The sequence below is a fragment of the Balaenoptera ricei genome, chromosome 7 (assembly GCF_028023285.1).
Source record: "Balaenoptera ricei isolate mBalRic1 chromosome 7, mBalRic1.hap2, whole genome shotgun sequence".
NCBI lineage: Eukaryota > Metazoa > Chordata > Mammalia > Artiodactyla > Balaenopteridae > Balaenoptera > Balaenoptera ricei.
Window position 1 is genome coordinate 14,751,252 of NC_082645.1, and position 21,940 is coordinate 14,773,191.

The 21,940-nt window shown below is 38.5% G+C and overlaps 1 protein-coding gene across 6 annotated transcripts in view; it reads right to left on the minus strand.

The window, feature by feature from the left end:
- Nucleotides 1-21,940, minus strand: part of IWS1 (interacts with SUPT6H, CTD assembly factor 1) — a 65,328-nt gene that overhangs the window by 40,730 nt on the left and 2,658 nt on the right. For 4 of the 6 annotated variants that reach the window (XR_009504179.1, XR_009504180.1, XM_059927693.1 and 1 more), the window contains exons 2-3: nt 21,768-21,886; nt 1,382-2,453 (exon numbers count right to left, since the gene is read on the minus strand). Coding sequence is in view for 4 of the 6 variants with exons in the window: in XM_059927693.1 (XP_059783676.1) it covers nt 1,382-2,453; nt 21,768-21,886 (1,191 nt within the window). In the remaining 2 variants the exon portion in view is untranslated. The remainder of the gene's footprint in view (nt 1-1,381; nt 2,454-21,767; nt 21,887-21,940) is intronic. The other 2 variants (XM_059927694.1, XM_059927696.1) reach the window with 1 other exon arrangement.

The following is a 21,940-nucleotide window of genomic DNA, read 5'->3' on the forward strand; positions in this document are numbered from 1 at the left end:
ACTGTCGGGTTATAAAGAAATGTCTTTTCCCAAAAAGATGTTTCATAAAAAAGTAATCAAGTAGTAAAGATTGGAATACTTTGTGGAAACATGGAGTCTCTAAATAGAGTCCCTCACAAACTTCCTTGAATTTGGCATTCAACAATGTTTAACAAATGAAGACAGGTACCCATGGGAGCTCAGTCATTGTCTAGATGGGATGTAGTGCATTAGCTGTCAAAGAGACCACAGTTAACTCTGGATAAAGTTGGGTTTTCATGTAAAAGTATTCTTTTGAAACATTACCCTTTCCAGTAAAAAAAAAAAAAAAAAAAAAAAAAAAAAAGGACTTCCCTGGTGGTCCAGTGGTAAAGAATCTGCCTTACAATGCAGGGGAAGTGGGTTTGATCCCTAGTCAGGAAACTAAGATCCCACATGCTCTGGGGCGACTAAGCCCTCATGCCACAACTACTGAGCTCGCGAGCCTCAACTAGAGCCCGCATGCTGCAAACTACAGAGCCCATGCACTCTGAGGCCCGCGCGCACAACTACAGAGCCCACACGCCCTGGAGCCTGTGTGTCACAACTAGAGAGAGAAAATCTGCAAGCCACAACTAGAGAGAAGCCCGCGGACAACGAAGAGCCTGCAAGCTGCAACGAAAGATCCCACGCGCCGCAACTAAGACCTGACGCAGCCGAAAATAAATTAATAAAAAATCTTTTAAAAAATTCTCATTTTCATATAAATCTTTCATATTGCCATTACAATGCAGTCCAGTTTATCATTTTGAGGCAGTCAGAACTTAACAAATGCTGCTAGAACAACTCAAAGGAAATTTAATATTAAGACTTGCCAATGAGGGAAATCCCTGGCGGTCCAGTGGTTAGGACTCCGGGCTTTCACTGCCAAGCTCATGAGTTCAATCCCTGGTGGGGGAACTAAGATTCCATAAGCCACATGGTGCAGCCAAAAAAACCACAAAAAACAAAACAAAACAAAAAACCGAAACACTTGCCAATGAAAACCAGTGTCCTGGTGATATTTTAGAACACCAAGTTGAATGAGAGAATACAGACCTAACATTCCAGGAAAAGAAACAATGCTTCATAGTTATAAGCTTAGACAACAAGTAAAGCTATGGAGGGACTTCCCTGGTGGTTCAGTGGTGGAGAATCTGCCTTCCAATGCAGGGGACACAGGGTCGATCCCTGATCAGGGAACTAAGATCCCACATGCCATGGGGAAACTAAGTCTGCGTGCCGCAACTACTGAGCCCGCGTGCTCTGGAGCCCGTGTTCCACAACTAGAGAGCCCGTGTGCCTCAACTAAGACCCGACGCAGCCAAATAAATAAATAAATAAAAGTAGAGCTAAGGAAAAACAGCCCAAAATAATTCCTTACATGCTTTCTCTTCATCGTCACTATCAGAAAGCACGGCAGCTTTTCGCTTCGCTACCTTCTCCTCCGCCCCCTCTTTTTCTTCATCCTCGTCACTGCCAATCTTGGGCCTTTCTGGTTCTCCCTCCTCGCTGTCAGAACTGCTGAACCGCTTCCTGTCTGCATGGGCATCTGCACGAAAGGGGTCGCTCTGCACTTCTGTGTCCTCTCTCTTGCTCTCCCCGTCGCTGTCCTCCTCAGAGCCCGGCTTTGGTTTGTGTCTGGAGGCACCCTCAGCTTCGGAGTCGCTGGCAGGTCCCTTCTGAGGCTCCTCGCTCTCAGAGTCACTGACTTGGGGTTTGGGAAGCTCCTCAGTTTCCGAGTCACTGGCCTGGTGCCTTGGGGGATCCTCGCTTTCTGAGTCACTGACACGGGGTTTGGGAAGCTCCTCAGTTTCCGAGTCACTGGCTTGGTGCCTTGGCGGGTCCTCGCTTTCTGAGTCACTGATCCGGGGTTTGGGAAGCTCCTCAGTTTCCGAGTCACTGGCTTGAGTCCTCTGAGGCCCCTCACTTTCTGAGTCACTGATCCGAGGCTTGGGAAGCTCCTCACTTTCCGAGTCACTAATGCGAGGTTTGGGAAGCTCCTCGTTTTCAGAGTCACTGGCTTGGTGTCTTGGGGGCTCCTCACTCTCAGAGTCGCTGACTTGAGGTTTTAGCGCATCCTCTGCTTCCGAGTAACTGGCAGGACTTTTGGGGAGCTCTTCAACCTCTGAATCACTGGCAGGAGGCTTCCTAACGTCTTCATTTTCTGAGTCACTCGCGTGCCCATTAAGCAGCTGCTCATTTTCAGAGTCACTCACAGGTAACTTCCTGGTCCCCTCATTCTCAGAGTCGCTCCCATGGTGACTGATGCCCTCGTTTTCGGAATCACTCGCAGGAGGCTCCGCGTGCTCTTCCGATTCAGAGTCACTGTCTTTTTGCCTTTGAAGCTCCTCACTTTCAGAGTCACTGGCATTAAGATTTGAGGGGTCATCATTCTCAGAGTCTGTCACATGATGTCTTTTGTTGAGGCCACCTTCTCGATCACTAGGTTCATTCTGAAAAATCAAGGGAGAAAAAATTAGAAAAGTGCAAAAAAAGTTTTGGTAGTAAAAATGTTAAAAATTTTCAACTTAAAAAAAAAAAAAGGAATACGCATGCTTAAATGTAGAATTCTCATCCTATACGTATATAGAAACATCCCACTTTTAAAAAGGCCATTCATCTGTGAAATGGCTAACGTGGTTTAGATCCCAAAATGAGGAACAATAACCTGCCTTCATGAATCTGTAAAGCATATACCCCCAGATTACTCTACGGTACCTTATACTTTGAAAAGCTAGATTAAACAACAACAAAAAATAAACCTTAACTTTCTCATATAATTCTAGCTCCTAAATATATTCTTTAAGTACATACAAGCAAACATGTACCCAAGTTCTTTTAAAAAAGGAACATTCTTGGGTTTTATAATGTTAAAGTTATTTTAAGGAAGAGAACTATAAAACTTTACTTTATTTAAAGAGCCAAAATACACTTAGGGCACATTCTCCCAAGTGAATCTGAACGTATAAGGAGAGGAGCAACTAACAGAGCCAAATACCATGTTAGGGTCTCTCCTGCTAGTTTACTCCTCACGAGAGTATTTTTCATGATTAGAGAACTGAGGCTTAGAGCAGTCTTGGACATATATCTAGTAACCCTGGCAAAAAATTTAAAGTTTTAGGGAAAACACTGACTAATCCAGCTATACTAACAAATAATGTTACATGAAGGAATCTGAAAACTCTAGGGTACAAATTTGATCTAAGCATATTATAGCTATGTTTTTTAAATGCAGAGAAAAATATATAAAACTAAACATACCAAAATACTAATAACTAGAATGTGGAGAATTTTTTCCCTTCTATAACAGTATCTGAACTTCCAGTAACATGGTAATTAATATTCTGGCTTAAAAAGTAAAGTACTTCTGTGTTTGAGTTTTCCCCCTTAAAAGTTTACTGAGCCAAATATTTTTCTTTAGAATATATGACGGACATTTCCTGAACTTACCACAGATCAATTTTCAAGGAACAAAGAGCCTTTAATAAAGTATATGCCCACGATATCACACAATGAAATAATTAAGCAGTAAGAGAATACAGTGACAAGATAAAAGGCATTAAAATGTTTTCACAAAACCCACACTTTAATTTGCTTCGGGCTCATTTAAAAAAGATTAAGTATGCTGTGTCTACAACTTCAGAAAGAGTACAAAAACTTATAAAATAAGCTTATAAAATATGTTTGAGGGTTTTTCCCCTCCATATTTCATTGCCATCTTGATAGCACAGAGTTCCAAAGATACAGTAACTGCTATACATATTCATTCAAGTATAACATATTCAGGAAACTTTCTAAAATAATAAACTTTCCAAATTTCCCAAAGACATTTTTCTTTTACTATCACGGGACACTCACAGCATAGCACTGGATTCCTTGTCAGTCATACATCCTACTACCCCAATGAAACTGGCATTTATCTATTAAATTAGGACAGGAGAAATAACATAGAACCTTTTGATACAGTACAAGATATAGTACTCTATATACTGCTAGAAGTTTACTCTTGGCCATACTTCATAATTTAATTCTTTTATATATATATATATTTTTAAACATCTTTATTGAAGTATAATTGCCTTACAATAGTGTGTTAGCTTCTGCTTTATAACAAAGTGAATCAGTTATACATATACAATATGTTCCCATTTCTCTTCCCTCTTGCATCTCCCTCCCTCCCACCCTCCCCATCCCACCCCTCTAGGTGGTCACAAAGCACCGAGCTGATCTCCCTGTGCTATGCGGCTGCTTCCCACTAGCTATCTATTTTACATTTGGTAGTGTATATATGTCCATGACACTCTCTTACCCTGTCACATCTCACCCCACCCCCTCCCCATATCCTCAAGTCCATTCTCTAGTAGGTCTGTGTCTTTATTCCCGTCTTGCCACTAGGTTCTTCACGGCCTTTTTTTTTTTTTTTTTTTTCCTTAGATTCCGTATATATGTGTTAGCATACTGTATTTGTTTTTCTCTTTCTGACTTACTTCACTCTGTATGACAGACTCTAACTCCATCCACCTCATTACAAATACCTCCATTTCATTTCTTTTTATGGCTGAGTAATATTCCATTGTATATATGTGCCACATCTTCTTTATCCATTCGTCTGTCGATGGACATTTAGGTTGCTTCCAGGTCCTGGCTATTGTAAATAGAGCTGCAATGAACATTGTGGTACATGACACTTTTTGACCTATGGTTTTCTCAGGGTATATGCCCAGTAGTGGGATTGCTGGGTCGTATGGTAGTTCTACTTTTAGTTTTTTAAGGAACCTCCATACTGTTCTCCATAGTGGCTGTATCAATTTACATTCCCACCAACAGTGCAAGAGTGTTCCCTTTCCTCCACACCCTCTCCAGCATTTATTGTTTCTAGATTTTTTGATGATGGCCATTCTGACCGGTGTGAGATGATATCTCATTGTAGTTTTGATTTGCATTTCTCTAATGATTAATGATGTTGAGCATTCTTTCATGTGTCTGTAGGCCATCTGTATATCTTCTTTGGAGAAATGTCTATTTAGGTAATTCTTTTATATTTTAAAAGAATATAGATGAAGAAATTAACTATCCAGAATGTAAGCCCTAAGAAGGCAGGCATTTTTTGGTCTGTTTTCTTCACTGAGAAGGCACGCTCTGTGCTTCAGAGCACAGAATGGTGTCTGGTACATACAAAATTACAGTAAATTCTTACTAATTAAGTAATTACTTACTTACCTACCTACTTACTTACTGTGGAAGAAAGTAATTACTTACTTAATTTTCTCATTTAATAAAAAGAGTTAAATGAGAATAATTTAAAGTGAGGAATAATTAACTGAACAAGTATTTGTTTAATGTCTACCACGTGTAAGGTGCTAGGAATCAAAGCTGACCATGTCTCAGTGCCTGACCTTAAGGAAATGTCTAATGAGCCAGCCAAATATATCATAACAATACAGTATAACGTGCACTGTTATGAAGGTATGCGTGACATTTTGAAAGCCTACAGGAAGTAATCTATATGAGACTAAGCTATAAAAGGTGTGTAGACAACAGGTATTCAGAATTAGTTTGTGATGACTGAATTAAGAAGTTAACTACATTACTGAGGGCAGAAGATGAAACATACAGGTACCAGCAGAGGCAACTAAAGCAGGAGGCAGAAGGGGAAATTGTTAACTGGCTTTTGGAATGCTTTCCATGGCATACACATGACATAACTCTAATAACATGTTCGTGTGTGACTCAATTTATTTCAGCTGCAAACAACAGAAATCATCTCAGGCTAGCTCCAGAAAAAAAGAACAATCTTTCCAGAACCAAAGTGGAATAAATGGCTAAAGGCTCAAGAAGGGTAGGAACCAAGGCAGCTCAGAGAGCTTAGAAAAGGAAACTCAAGGACCTTTCACTAGAACACTATCAATAACATGACTCAGCTCTCACCTTGCTAAATTTCAGTGTCCAGGATCTAAATTTTAAATTCCCAGGAGACATGATCTAACTGGCCATGGCAACAGAGGATGTCGTTACTCTGTGACTCAATGCCAGAGCAGGGGCACAGCACTGGGAGCCACTCCCGAAGAAAGGAGAGATACCATGACCTGAGTAGTCTTCCCAAAACTTATCTGTTACACTCTACCCTGGACTTCCCAACACATGGTGTATGCATTCCAAACAAGCAACCATTACAAGGACATTACATGTAATTAATGACTGTGAAACTTATGAATTCCCATCAATTTTTGAGGAGTTTCATAAAATCCTGAGTATCTATCCATTACGTGTGGCACAGTGGGGAAAATGTGGGAAATCACTGCAGTAAGAAAGTACTGGTCGACAGACTCAAGTTAAAGAAGGCAGTTAGGTAAAGACATCATAGGATTTGGGAAAAGAATTAACCTTGGGCTTCCCTGGTGGCGCAGTGGTTGAGAGTCTGCCTGCCAATGCAGGGGACACGGGTTCAAGCCCTGGTCTGGGAGGATCCCACATGCCGCGGAGCAACTGGGCCCGTGAGCCACAATTACTGAGCCTGCGCGTCTGGGCCTGTGCTCCACAACAAGAGAGGCCGCGATAGTGAGAGGCATGGCGCGCGCACCGCGATGAAGAGTGGCCCCCGCTTGCCGCAACTAGAGAAAGCCCTCGCACAGAAATGAAGACCCAACACAGCCATAAATAAATAAATTAATTAATTTAAAAAAAAAGAAGTAACCTTAAAAGTTATCAAAACAATATTCAAATATTTTAGACTGGTTTCAGCAATTAGTCTAAATTGCAAACTTAAAAAAAATCCAAAATACAGTTTTTAAAAAGTCAAATATGGGTACAACAAATCAATAGCAGAAGCTGCCATTTAAATGCTATTTCTTAATAATATTAAAAAAAATCCCTAATTTTAACTGTCAGAGAAATTGAGCACTCTAAGTGTCCTCAGAGGCTTTAGAAATGTCTATAATGCCTCACACTTCCCTCTTATGATCATTTACATTGTAGTTATAAATAACTTCTGGTTCCCCATAATGAATGATCTGGTGGTTTATCTCAGCAATCAAATGGTAACACACTCTTTATGACCAGTACCACAATATACATGCACAGAGATAATTAACATTTTAAAATTACAAAATAAATAATAAAACTGTTGTAAAGCAAACATCAATTTGTAAATTACAAAGTAGTATAAGAATGTCAAATAAGGGTCCTTGTAAAGAACCAAACAACTCAGGACACCTGTTCCCAGTAAAAGAAACTCAAAACTGTTGAACTTGCATTCTAACCTTCCATCATAAATTGGTAAAACATTCAACACCAAGTCACACAGTAAATTCCATGAAGAAATATCTATAGGAGCATTTTCAAAACCATGTTTTACTGGACCTTAGTTCCAGAAGATATATTTGAAATCCTCGTCTTGGAGTTTGTCAATACATATCATCTTAAAAGCATAAGGAAGAATCTGGGAAATCCAGTTTTTACTACACAATGCTGTTAATCCAGGGTAGGTCCTGGAACGCTGCAAGGCTTTGACTCTGAGAAACTCCAGCTTTACAGCAAGCACAAACACACATAACAAAATGAAGATGTATACCAGTGTCCTTTGTCAAAAGCTGGTTGATCTTATTAGAATCAGTCAAAAACAGAAGCACTCCTGATGAGTACTAGAAAAAGAAAATGTCTACACAAAGTCTAAGAGTTTATAATGGGGACTTCCCCGGGGGTGCAGTGGTTAAGAATCCACCTGCCAATGCAGGGGCCACGGGTTCCATCCCTGGTCCGGGAAGATCCCACATGCCGCAGAGCAACTAAGCCCATGCGTCACAACTACTAAACCTGCGCTCTAGAGCCCACAAGCCACAACCACTGAGCCCATGTGCCATAACTACTGAAGCCTGCGCGCCTAGAGCCAGTGCTCCACAATGAGAAGCCCGCGCACCACAACGAAGGGTAGCCCCTGATCGCCGCAACTAGAGAAAGCCCGCGTGCGGCAACGAAAACCCAATGCAGCCAAAAATAAATAAATAATTAATTAATTTTTTAAAAAAAGTTTATAATGATGAAGCAAACTCCTGCCTACCTCTCCAGACTCATTTCTGCCCTCTCACCACCATCAACCCTATGTGCTGCAGCAGCAGTTCCCAAACTTTTGCATAAGAATAACTTGGGGAGCTTTGGAGGAAAACATACAGATTCTTGTGCTTCTCACCTCCAGATATTAATACAGTAAGTCTGGGGAAGAGGTCAAAGAATCTGCATTTTGACATCTAATCCAAGTGATTCTAACCGCACATTATAATTTTACTGCAGACACATGGAACTACTAACTTCACTGTTACCTCCATGCTTTTACCTCACCTAGTCCTTTTCATACCTCAACACTAGGCAAAAATACCCCCTTCCTGAAGCCTCTTCCATCCTTCTCTCTAGGTAGAATGGACTCTGCAATATAATGTGACAGTTCACAACGTGGCCTTTAGTGTCGGTAAGACCTGGGGTCCAAAGCCTAGCTCGCAACCACCTTCTACTGTGTAATCCAGGGAAATTTTCTTAACTTCTCAAAACCTCAATTCCTCAATATGACAGAGTCAGAAATAGTATCTATAAGTTAGAGGGCCGTTCAGAGGACCAAATGCATGTAACGCAGTTAGCATGTGCCTGTGAGCATTCAATACATGTTGTTAATCATTTATAACAAAAATACCTTATTAATTACAAAACATTCACCCTTCAAGACTCAGCTCAAATACATCATCTATGAAGGCTGAGCTGGTCAGTCATTCCTTCTTACATGTCCCCATAGCATCCTGTATCTCTACCTCACTGAAAGGTGATTTTTTACACATTTATCTTCATAACATGATTGAATAAATGACCTTAAGATCAAAAAACTATCTTTTACCTTCAGTATACAGAAGATACTCAAATTAAATTCACTGAAATAAAACAAACCCACAAGACAATGCTTAACAAAAAAGAACCAAAGCAAAACAATGTTCTTCTCCTCAATTTGGTAGACTCAAAGACAAAGGCTGAAACCTAACACACAAAAAAGAAGTGTAGATGGAATCAAAAGAACTGGTAAGAAATAGGGTAAACAAGGGACAGCAAAAGCCAACAAGAATCTTCTACGGGCTCTGATGTACTCCCCATAGGAATACTTTACTTATACTATCACGTCTCTGTGGAAAGATCCAAAGGACTGCAGACTGCCATCTTTACTCAATTCAGAGTAAGGTTGGCGCTAATGGGGCTGTTACCAACTTCAATGACAGATGGATGCTTGTGCCCACTAGGCTTTGCCTACAGTCAGAAAACAAGGAGAAGCTATGCGCCATTTCCAAACAATCTCTTTCTCGATTGTCCCACACACTACTTTTTTCCTGTGAGACCCTCAGGAAGGGAACACTACTTTTCTATGCAGATGAAATCTACAAGCTGTATTGTTAAATGCTTATTACCTTCAATGTATTTCTGTGGAATAAAAACCAGCTGACCACAATCCACAACTAATTTCACACTGTTCAAGAGAATTTTTTATTTATTTTTTGGCCGCACCTTGCAGCATGTGGGATCTTAGTTCTCAGAACAGGGATCAAACCAATGCCCTCTGCCTTGGAAATGTGGAGTCTTAACCATTGGACCACCAGTGAAGTCCCCAAGAGTAAACAACAAAAATTAGAACTGGCAACTAGTTGTAACTAGGTCACATTCACGCTCAAATTGCTTTATTAAAAAATGTGTTTTCAGTAATGACTATTCAAAAACATTTTTAAAAAAATCTTTCCCCTTTTCCCTATCTGCCCTACCGTCAACGTTGTGTGAAGATTCTGAGTTCTCAAAGTGCTCTACACAGAATAAATATACTTGAAAACTCCCCTGATATTCATATCCCTTTTAGAAACCTAGCCCAAAAGATGTTAATAATAACCTAGAAACAAATAATTTAAATATGTCATCAACTTATTGCTGCAATTGCTTATATATAGATTTCTTTAACAAACCAGGCCTAAACTTAAGAATATTATTTTTAAATTTCATTTCATAAGGTAAGTCTCTTTTGCTTTAAAACAGTGGGCCTCAACCTCATAAAGATTAACTCTTGACTAGCCCCCTAAGAAATAATCTGCCTAATTACCGTAAAGGCTAATTGTAAAATAATTAAAGGAAACCAGATTATGTCCCCTCAAAATACGCCTCTGACATAAAAATTTTGATCTGAAGGCAATTAATAAGCAGTGAACACAAGAGTAGCTCTCTCTACCTTCCCCCCTTTTCCTTCAAAAGGCAGGATATTCCCATTACTGGAGACAGGACTGTCATTAGCCCAAAGACACCAGCAGAGGAATCAGCAAACAAACTTTACTACATTAGTTTCTTCCCATATATTTACCTTCGCAGTCTGTCATCCTTGGAAGCCTAGAACTGCTTTCCTTTGTCCTGTCCTTTCTCCACAAAATTATTACTCTCTGTTGAAGATGCTATATAAACTAGAATTCTAAGCTACTGCTTTGAGTTACTCTCTGTTGAGTTTTTTCCTGTGTGATGTATGTTGCACATGTTAATAAACCTGGTTTTTTTTCACTTGTTAATGTCTTTTTGTTAAAGAATTCCAACCTAAGATGGGTAGGGGTAAAATTTTGCCTCCCCTACATAACATAACTGCTATTACAGTTTTCAGAGCTGTTACGTAAGTTTTATTTAGCCCTCATAATAATTATTTTAACCCACTGTCAAGATGGTGGAGCTGAGGCTCAGAGATGAAATAATTTTTCTAGGACCTGACAGTCATTATGGTTATTAAGTGGCAAAGCCAATATATGAAACTACACTTTGGCCATCACACTGCCTTTCACTCTAAAGAGCTATGCAAATACAAAATTTTATCATCATCACCCAAGAGAGATTTGCTATTACACCATCTAACCCAAACTTAATTCTTCAGTATCATCTTCCATTAAACTATCCCACTTTCCAGTCACAATACTCATTCTTGAAATGTAACAAGTCCTTCTCAATCCTAGGCCTTTGAACCTGCAGCTCTCCAGCTAGAATCATCGCCAGCACCCCTAACCGGCTTCGGCATCTGGCAATAATGTCAGACTCGTTCCTCAGAGTCCACTCAGCCCACCCTCCCGTCCTCCCGTGGCCCTTCATATGTACCCTTTCTGTAATTTTAAATATATTTAAAATTATTTGACGCATGCTAGTAAAAATAGGTAACCATATAAAATGATGGGACAGTTATTCTAACTATTCTCCCTTTGATTTTAAATATTAATGTGCCAACACAGGAAAGTATAAAGAAAATTAAAATTACCTTTAATAACAACCCAAAGATCACCATCATTTCCAATTTTTACAAGCAATTTCTTCCCAATCTTTTCCTTGTGTGAATTTACTTTAAAAAAGTAAACAAGGATCTAGAATCACAATTAATTTAATGGCCGTCACACACTGAATTCTCCCATGTCACAAAATATTCTTTGAAAACAATTTTAATGGACACATTGCCATTCTTACAAATGTTCTACTTACATTTTAATCACTAGTTTTTTATATTGTTGGATACTTCTTGTTTCCTTTCTTATGCTTTCTACACCTCGTTTGTCCATTTCAATGTTCTCAGCCTAAGGGTAGCTCTGGGTTCTCCCCTAAGGGGGCATTTGTGAATGCGAGGGACCATTTTTGGCTGGCCATGACTGGAGAGGATATGTTACTACCATTTTATTTACTGTTTGGGAACCAAGATACTAAATGTCTTGCAATATACAGGCCTGCCTGCAAATGCCAACAGCTGGCTTCTCAGAGTCACCTGTTTAGGGAAGCAGCACTGGGCTGCCCTCCATGCAGAGGAGGCCACGGACAGGACCCACACACACAGGCAGGAGGCCCAGTGAGATGAAAGAGCCAAATGGCCTAACAGAGACTGTGGTAATAGACAAGTAAAGCATCCTGGGTTCTTCTGGAATGTGAATGGGGGAATATGGAGAGGTCTGACCAATTATTAGAAGAGATAAAAACTAAGCCAGATGAGGGCTTCTGGTATGAAAATGAAAAGCTCTGCTGACCCACTCTCCAGTGAAACTGGTTAAAAGTATTTAAAAACAACTATTCAAAGCCCCTGGAAATGGTCCTAAAGACAAAGAGTGAATAAAGAAACATCTATCCAAGAGGATCTACAAAAATTTGGTAAGAGAAGCAAAAGTATCTGGTATCTGAACCAAGACCACTCCTCACTTTCAACTTCACAGCTCAGTCAGAAAGACGCTACTCCAGGCTGCTGCAGCCAAAGACAAAGGGTCCTCTTTCCCTCCAGCTTCCAGGGGCAGGGTGTCTTCCCAGGAAGAGCCCGATGTCAGCATTTCTCATTCTGCCTCCAGCTACCTGCTGCTGAAGGTAAGTTCCAGGCAAATGTAGTTGCAAGTGGGGGCTCCCATCTTCTGCCCAGCACTCAATCACAGTAAGAAGGCTCTTCTTTGGGCACAGCACACTGACAATACTGGGGCCCTGATCACCCTTGCCCCCATTTGTGTGACAGTGGTTCCATGCCAAGAGAGGCAAGCCAGGAGCACCTCAGGCTGCTATCAAATCCCCACTGCACACTGAGAGCTCGGCTTCTAGAACTGGGATGTCACTCAGAAAGAAACCTGCCGTCACTCTCTCCCCACCCCCTACCCCAAACTCCAGAGCCCCGGCTCAGAGATTTTGCTTGGGGAAAAGGCAGGCAGTAAAGTAGATAGCTTCTAATTTTTCCCCAAAGAAACCAACTTCATTTACAACCAAGCTTGGGGACGTTCAGGCTAAGGCAAGTTCACTAACACTGGAAACTGGTGGAAGGCACTTAGAAGGAGATTCAAAATACAGGATAAACTGTAGGCCAGCTAGTTTGCAGGAGATAACCAGGTAATAATACAGCTGGGAGGAGCCATCCTGAGGTCAGAACAAAGCAAACACAGACCTCAGAAATTATGCCTTCAAAGGAGCCAGAATTTGATTAGATTGACTTGTTGAGCAATTTATGCCATAGGGCATTGCTGAAAATAACACAGCCATCAGTGGAGTTTTAACAGCTGATTGTGGTAAGAGAAAGAGAAAAAAAGAGGCCTACTAATACCACTGTCATCCCAGGTGACTGTAAGCATGTCCCAAACTGCACATCTCTGAGGATGCAACACCAGAGATTTAAAACTGCGAGTGAGGAAACAGTATTCACTAAAATAATCCAGCTAGTCACTAAACAATTACTCTAAAATGTCCAGTTTCCAACAATAAATTAAAAAGCATGCAAAGAAACTGGAAAGTATGACCCATAACCAGGAAAAAAGCAGGCAACAGAAACTGCCTGTGAGAGCAACCAGATATTAGATTTCTCAGGAAAAGACTTCAAAGTGGCCATTTGTAAACATGGTTAAAAAAATAAAGGCATGATGACAATATCATATCAAATAGAGAATATATATAGAAATAGAAATTTGACTCACCACCTATGAGTAACCCAGTAAGATTAACAGCTGACTCCTCAATGGAAACAATGGAGGAAGAAAGCAGTGGGATAACATATTCTAAGTGCTCAAAGAAAAACTATCAACTAAGAATCCTATATCCAACAAAGCTATCTTTCAAAAATAATTAACAAAAAAGAAATGAAAACTTTTCTAGATAACCAAGAAAAGGAAAGAATTTGTCAAGTAGACCCACCATACAAGAACTGCTAAAGGAAGTTCTTCAGGCTGAAAGCACGTGACCTCAGTGAATCCACATGAAAAAACAATAAGCACCAGTAAACATAACTGTGTAATTATGAAAGACAGTATAAATGCATATTTTCTCCGTTCTTAATTTAACTGATTTATGTAACAGTTGCATAAAGTAATATGTATATACTGTATTGCTGGACTTGTAATACATAAGACCAATGACAGTACAAAGAAGGTGGGTGGGAACAAACCTGTATTACACTAAGGAAATAACTTCTATAACAACGCATTGTTGGATTTTAGCATTAATAAATCTAATATGTATAACAATAATATTACAAAAAGAGAAAAAGAATAGAGCTACATAGCACTAACCTTACTATATACCATTGGAATTAAGCTACCGTAAGTCTGAAGCTGATTCTGATTAATATATGTGGTAAACCCGAGAGCAACCACTAAAAAAAAAAAAACCTCAAAACCATAGTAAAAATATTATTAAAGAAATTAAAATGCACAGAGTATTAAAAATATAACTACAATAATTTGTTAACGAGTACACTAGAGAAAAAGACATAAAGCGTGACATCAAAAACATAAAATGTGGGGGAGAGCAAAAATGTGTAACTTTAGCATGTACTTGAAGTTATCAGCTTAAAATAGACTGGTATAAGATATTTTACATAAGCCTCATGGTAACCCATCAAGCAAAAAGGTATACTAGATATACAAAACAAAATTTTTTTAAGTAATCTAAGCATACCGCTAACAGAAAATCATCAAACCACAAAGGAAGAGAGCGGGAGAAGGAAAAAAGGAATGACAAAACAGTCAGAAAACAAAGAACAAAATAGCAATAATAAGTCCCTACCTATCAGTATTTACTTTAAATGTAAATGGACTCAATTCTTCAACCAAAAGATAGAGTGGTTAAATGGATGGGAAAAACAAAAACAAAAACTGAACTATATGCTGTCTACAAGAGACTCACTTCAGCTTTTAGGACACACGCAGACTGAACAAAAAAAAAGGATGGAAAAAGATATTCCAGGCAAATGGAAACCAAATGAAAGCAGAGGTAGCTATATTTATAATCAGAGAAAATAGACTTTTAGCCAAAAACTATAATAAGATACGAAGAAAGTCATTATATTGTATAATGATAATAGAGTTAATCCAACAAGAGGATTTACCATTTGTAAATATTTACGCACCCAACATCAGAGTACCTAAATATTAACAGACCTTAAGGAAGAAATAAGATATCAACACAATAATAGTAGGGAACTTCAATGTCTCACTTTCAAAATGGATAGATCATCCAGATAGAAAATCAATAAGGAAATATTGGGCTTAAACTACACGTTAGGCCAAATGGACTGAACATTTACAGAACACTCCATCCAACAGGAGCAGAGTACACATTCTTCTCAAGTGCACATGAACAATCTCCAGTACAGATCATATGTTAAGCCACAAAGTAAGTCCTAATAAATTTAAGAAGATTGAAATCATACCAAACATCTTTTCCGACCACAATGGTATGAAAGTAGAAATGAGTATGAGTATGAGAAGTATGAGAAGAAAACTGAAAATTTCACAAACATGTGGAGATCAAACATCATGTTGCTAAACAACCAATGAGTCAAAGAAGAATTCAAAAAATATCTTGAGACAAATGAAAATGGAAATATTGATATAACATACCAAAACTTACAGAATACAGCAAAGCAGTCCTAAGAGGGAAGCTTACAGCAATAAATGCCTATATTAAAAAAAAAAGAAATATCTCAAATAACAACTTTACACCCCAAGGAACTAGAAAAAAGAAACTAAGCCCAAAATTATTAGAAGAAAAAAAAAATAACAAAAATCAGAGCAGAAATAAATGAAATAGAGACTAAAAAGACAATAGAAAGGTCAATAAAATTAAGACCTGTTTTTTACAAAAGATAAACAAATAGACATACCTTTAGCTAGACTTACCAAGAAAAAAAAGAGGATGGAAAGAAATAAAACTATAAAGGAAAGAGGAGACATTACAATTGATACCACACAAATACAGAGGATCATAAAAACTAAGAACTGTATGCTGAGAAATTGGACAATCTGTAAGAAATGGATAAGTTCCTAGAAACATACAAGCTACTAAGATTGAATCATGAAGAAATAGAAAATCTAAATAGACTGATTACTGTGAAGAGATGGAATCAGTAATCAAAAACCGCCCAACATAGAAAAGTTCAGGACCAGATGGCTTTACTGGTGAATTCCACCAAACATTTAAAGAAGAATTAAGACCAGTCCTTCTCAAAGAGTGCCAAAAACTTGAAGAGGAGGGAGCACTTCCAAACTCATTTCATGAAGCTGGCATTACCCTGATACCAAAACCAGACACGGACACAAGAAAAGAAAATTATAGGCCAATATCCTTGATGAACATAGATGCAAAAATCCTCGACAAATTATTAACAAACCAAATTCAGCAATACATTAAAAGAATCATACACCATGGTCAAATGGGATTTATTCCAGGGATGCAAGGATAGTTCAACATCCACAAATCAATCAATGTGATATACCATATTAACAAAATGAAAGCTAAAAATCACATGATCATCTCAATAGATGCAAAAAAAAAAAGTAATTCAACTTTGATTCATGACAAAAACTCTTAACAAACTGGGCAAAGAGAGAATGTATCTCAACATAATAAAGGCCATATGACAAGCCCACAGCCAACATCACACTCGATAGTGCAAAGCTGTAAGCTTTTCCTCTAAGATCAGCAACAAGACAAGAATGTCCACTCTCACCACTTTCATACAACACAGTATTGGAAGGCTTAGCAATTAGGCAAGAAAAAGAAATAAAAGGCATCCAAATCAGAAAGGAAGATGTAACATGGTCTTTATTTGCAGATGACATAATATATAGAGAAAACCCTAAAGACTCCACCAGAAAACTGATAGAACTAATCAATGAATTCAGTAAAGTTGCAGGATACAAATCAATATACAAAAATCTGTTGCACTTCTTTACAGTAACAATGAACTATGAAAAGAAATTAAGAAAACAATCCCATTTATAATTGCCTCAAAAAGAATAAAAGAATCTAGGAATAAATTTAACCAACAAGGAGAGTACACTGAAAACTGTAAGACACTGATAAAAAAAATCAAAGACAGGGCTTCCCTCATGGTGCAGTGGTTAAGAATCCGCCTGCCAATGCAGGGGACATGGGTTCGAGCCCTGGTCCGGGAAGATCCCACATGCCGCAGAGCAACTAAGCCCGTGTGCCACAACTACTGAGCCTGTGCTCTAGAGCCCGCGAGCCAAAACTACTGAGCCCGCGAGCCACAACTACTGAAGCCCGCGCACCTAGAGCCCATGCTCCACAACAGGAGAGGCCACCACAATGAGAAGCCCGCGCGCCGCAAGGAAGAGTAGCCCACGCTCGTCACAACTAGAGAAAGCCTGCGTGCAGCAACAAAGACCCAACACAGCCAAAAATAAAAAATAAATAAAATTAATTAATTAAAAAAAAAATCGAAGACATAAATAAAAAGAAAGCTATTATGTGCTTATGGATTAGAAAAATTGATATTGTTAAAATGACCATACTACCCAAAGCAATCTACAGATTTAATGCAATCCATTTCAAAATTATGACATTTTTCAAAAAACTAGAAAAAATAATCCTAAAAGCTCTATAGAACCACAGAAGATACTGAATAGCCAAAACAATCTTGAGAAAGAACAAAGCCACAGAGGCATCATATGCCCTGATCTCAAACTATATTACGAAGCTACAGTAGTCAAGACAGTGTTAACACTGGCATAAAAAACAGACATATAGATCGACAGAACAGAATAGAGAGCCCAGAAACAAACCCATGCATATATGGTCAAATGATCTACAACAAAGGAGCCAAGAATATACAATGAGAAAGAATAGTCTCTTCAATAAATGGTGTTGGGAAAAGTGGACAGCTACATGAAAAAGAATCAAGCTGGGTTACTTTCACACCATATACAACAGTATACTCAAAATGGGTTAAAAACTTAAATGTAAGACCTAAAACCATAAAACTCTTAGAAGAAAACATATGCAGTGGACTCTTTGACACTGGTCTTAGCAATGTTTTTTTGGATATGTCTCCTCAGGAAAGGGAAACAAAAGCTAAAGTAAACAAAGGAGCTATATCAAACTAAAAAGTCTGCATAGCAAAGGAAACTATCAACAAAACAAAAAGGCCGCCTACTTAATAGAATAAAATATTTGCAAAAAATATATCTGATAAGGGGTTAATATCCAAAATACACAAAGAATTCATACAACTCAACATTAAAAAAACAAATAACCCAATAACAAAATGGGCAGAGGATCTGAATAGACATTTGGCCAAAGAAGACATACAGATCGCCAACAGACACATGAAAAGATCACTCATCATCAGGGAAATGCATGTCAAAGCTACAATATCACCTCACACCAGCTCTTATCAAAAAGACAAGAAATAACAAGTGTTGGGGAGGATGGGGAGGAAAGGGAACATTTGTGCACTGTTGGTGGGAATGTAAACTGATGCAGCAAATGTGAAAAACAGTGGCAGCAACTTAAATGTCCATCAATTGACAAATGGATAAACAAAATGTGGGATCTCCAAAGAATGGAATATTACTGATCACAAAAAGGAATGAAGTACTGATACATGCTACAACTTGGATAAACATTGAAAGTATTAAGTGAAAGAAGCCAGTCACAAAAGACCACGTTATGTAATTCCATTCATATGAAATGTCCAGAACAAGGAGGGGTTGGGGGGTGGGGGTGATAAGGAGGTAACAGCTAAAGGGTTTCTTTTCAATGTGATGAAAATATTCTAAAATTGACTATGGTGATGGCTGTACTACTGTGAATATACTAAAGACCACTGAATTGCATACTTTAAAATGGGTGAATTGCATGGTATGTAAATTCATCTCAATAAAGATATTTGAAAAAAAAAGGTGATATTTTTAAAGGTCAAATTTGACACAAAAATCCATGATGAACAAAATATCAAAATTTAAATACTAGCATACATATGACTAAGTCTTCTTTTGCTTCAGGCTCCAATATGGACCAGTAAAGCACTGTTACTGATCCTGACTTTAAGATTTTGATTTTTTTCATCATATTTTTTGCATTAAGTTTTAAAATATTATCTTGATCTTTTTTAACAGTTTCCTTAGAGATCTAAAGAAACACATGCAGAATGAGTACTATAGATAAAATGAATTAAAAAACAAACCAAAAAAACAAACCACAACTAGCCTGAACTCCAAAATACAAACGGGAAAAACATTATTTGGAAAAATCATGTTGTGAGTACCATCTTGCAGCAGGCAAAACAATGCCCCCACAAAAGATGTCCACATCCTAATCCCCAAAACGTGTAAATAAGCAAAAGGGATGTGCAGATGTAATTAAGGATAGGAAGATTACCCTGGATTATCTGAGTAGGCCCAGTATAATCACGAAGGGTCCTCATGGGAGGGAGGCAGGAGGGTCAGAGTAAGAGACAGACGTGTGAGGACACAAGCAAAGATCTGAGAGATTTAAAGATGCGACAGTTCTAGCTTTGAAGATGGAGGAAGAAGCCATATGCCAATGAGTGCAAGTGGCCTGTAGAGCTAGAGAAGGCAAGAGAGCAGATTCTTCCTTAGAGAAGGAACACAGCCCTGGTGCCACCTTGATTTTAACCCAGTGAGACCCACTTTGAACTTCTGACCTCCAGAATTGTAAGAAACAAATCTCTGTTTTTTTAAGCCACTAAATTTGTATCAGGTTGTTATGGCAGCAATAGGAAACTAATACACATCTTTTAAGTTTGGGGGCTATAACCTGCACTGCTCCATTTAATATAACTGTACTCTTTCAAGGGTACAATTGGCACTCAAACTACTAGAAGTTTAGCAAATTAGGATAACCCTCCTGGAGGGGAAAATCTACGAAAAGCACAAAAATATGTTCATGGCAGACTTCATTTAGAATAGCTAAACAGTCTAAATGTTAATAATCAGGAAACTGTTGAATAAGTAATAGTCCATCCATATTATGAAATATTATGCAACCATTAACAATTACACTTAGTGGGAATCTTTAACAACATGGGGAAATACTTAAGTATAATGTTAAGTGAAGAGATAAAAATGTTATATTGATACGTAACATATATAGAAAAATCACAAGTAACTTAAAACGTATACATACGTTCTATAGAAAGAATAAAAACGCAAGAGAAATAATGTAAAAAAGTTAATAGTCATTTCTGTGACAGGAATATGCTGACTTCAATTTTCTTCTTTAAACTTTTATATGATTTCCAAATTTTCAACATGCACATTTATTTATTTAGAATCCATCTCATTAAAAAAAGTAGTTGAAAAAAAGAAAGTCAACACTACATTTATACATTTATAACTGAAGCATGAAGCCATCAGTCAATCTCCTGATGCTGCTTTCCAAAATGGAAAGTTAAGATATTATACACTAAATAAACTGTAACAATGTTTATGTTATCAAATAATTTCTACCTATCAATTACATATTAATTAGAATTTAGTCTAAATGCTTAAGAGTGTACCAAAAACTGAACGACGTCAAAATAACTAAAAGATAAGCCTTCCTCTCACTTCTGATCTCACCTGCCGCCTATTTATTCTAGCCACAACGGCTCCAACCTTAGATCTTTGTTAGGAATTTTCATCCCCTACATAGACACGTGCTATTCCTTCACCTCCTTCCACGTCTTGATTCAAATGTCACTTTCTCAATAAGGCCTATGTGTACTTCCCTATTTAACACCAAAGCCTGCCCTCCACCTTGGCACCCTTCACTCTGTTCAAACTTTCTTCTTTCTCCACAGCATTTATCACTTCCTAACAAACTACAATTTTTAAAAAGAAGTGTGGAGGGCTTCCCTGGTGGCACAGTGGTTAAGAATCCACCTGCCAATACAGGGGACACTGATTTGGCCCTGGTCCGGGAAGATCCCACATGTTGCAGAGCAACTAAGCCCATGCGCCACAACTACTGAGCCTGCGCTCTACAGCCCGCAAGCCACAACTACTGAGCCCGCGTGCCACAACTACTGAAGCCCGCACGCCTAGAGCCCATCCTCCGCAACAAGAGAAGCCACCGCAATGAGAAGCCCGCGCACCACAACAAAGAGTAGCCCCCGTTCGCCGCAACTAGAGAAAGCCCGTGTGCGGCAACGAAGACCCAATGCAGCCAAAAATAAAAAAATTTAAAAAAAAAAAAAGTGTATATTGTTTAATGTCTTTCTCCCCCTGCTGGAAAATAAATCCAAGGAGAGGATTTTCGTGGCAGTGGAACCTCATTTAGTCACTCAGAAGAGCCTGACACATAGCAGGTGCTCAAAAAATATTTGTTGGATATATGAATATACTAGTGATATGTCAACGGACAGAGTCAATAATACAATCTCTAACAACTGCATCTACTACTTAAAATTGGACAATTTTCTGTGCATGTGTAGTCAAAGCAAAATATTTTGTATATTGGCCATCTTTTATCATTCCTACGTTTCAGTTTGTGTTTACCAAAAACTTACAGCTGAATTATTGAAAAAGTCCCAATTTTATTTTGTTAACATTGTGCAGTACAGACTGTATAACCAGGGAAGCAATTAAAATCATATAAATTTATTAGGTGATAACCACCATAACTTTCTATTTCAATTGATGTTTCTTCAGACTGCAAATCCGCACTGCCCCACTAAGACATCATTCTGGGAATGGGGAAGCCTAGCCAAATATCAAAGGCCTGGCCTATTTTCTGAATCAATAAGCACAGTTGAAACTGCCTAATATCCAAAATGGGACTCAATCAATACTTATTTCCCTGTGATTTCATAAGTAACCAGACGATCCCTATTTATTTACTTTGAAAGCAGTTCTCTATCATTTTTGAAGGGGTTGAAGCCTAGACCCTAAGACAGGCTCTCTACAACTCCTAAATAAAACAGGTCTCATAGAATGTGCAAGGGAAAAGCCTCCCCAAAGATGTTGTTTAGCCAATACCTCTGAATGACGCTCTACACTTCCAGGGTCTGATCCAGAGTGCTGCTCATTTACATCCTCCTCAACGTCTGACCCTGAATCCCGTTCATCCTGTACTGGGGTAGCGCCACCATCATCTGCTTAAAAATAAAACAAAAACCCACTTAAGGTGTAAGATGGATGACATCTACAAC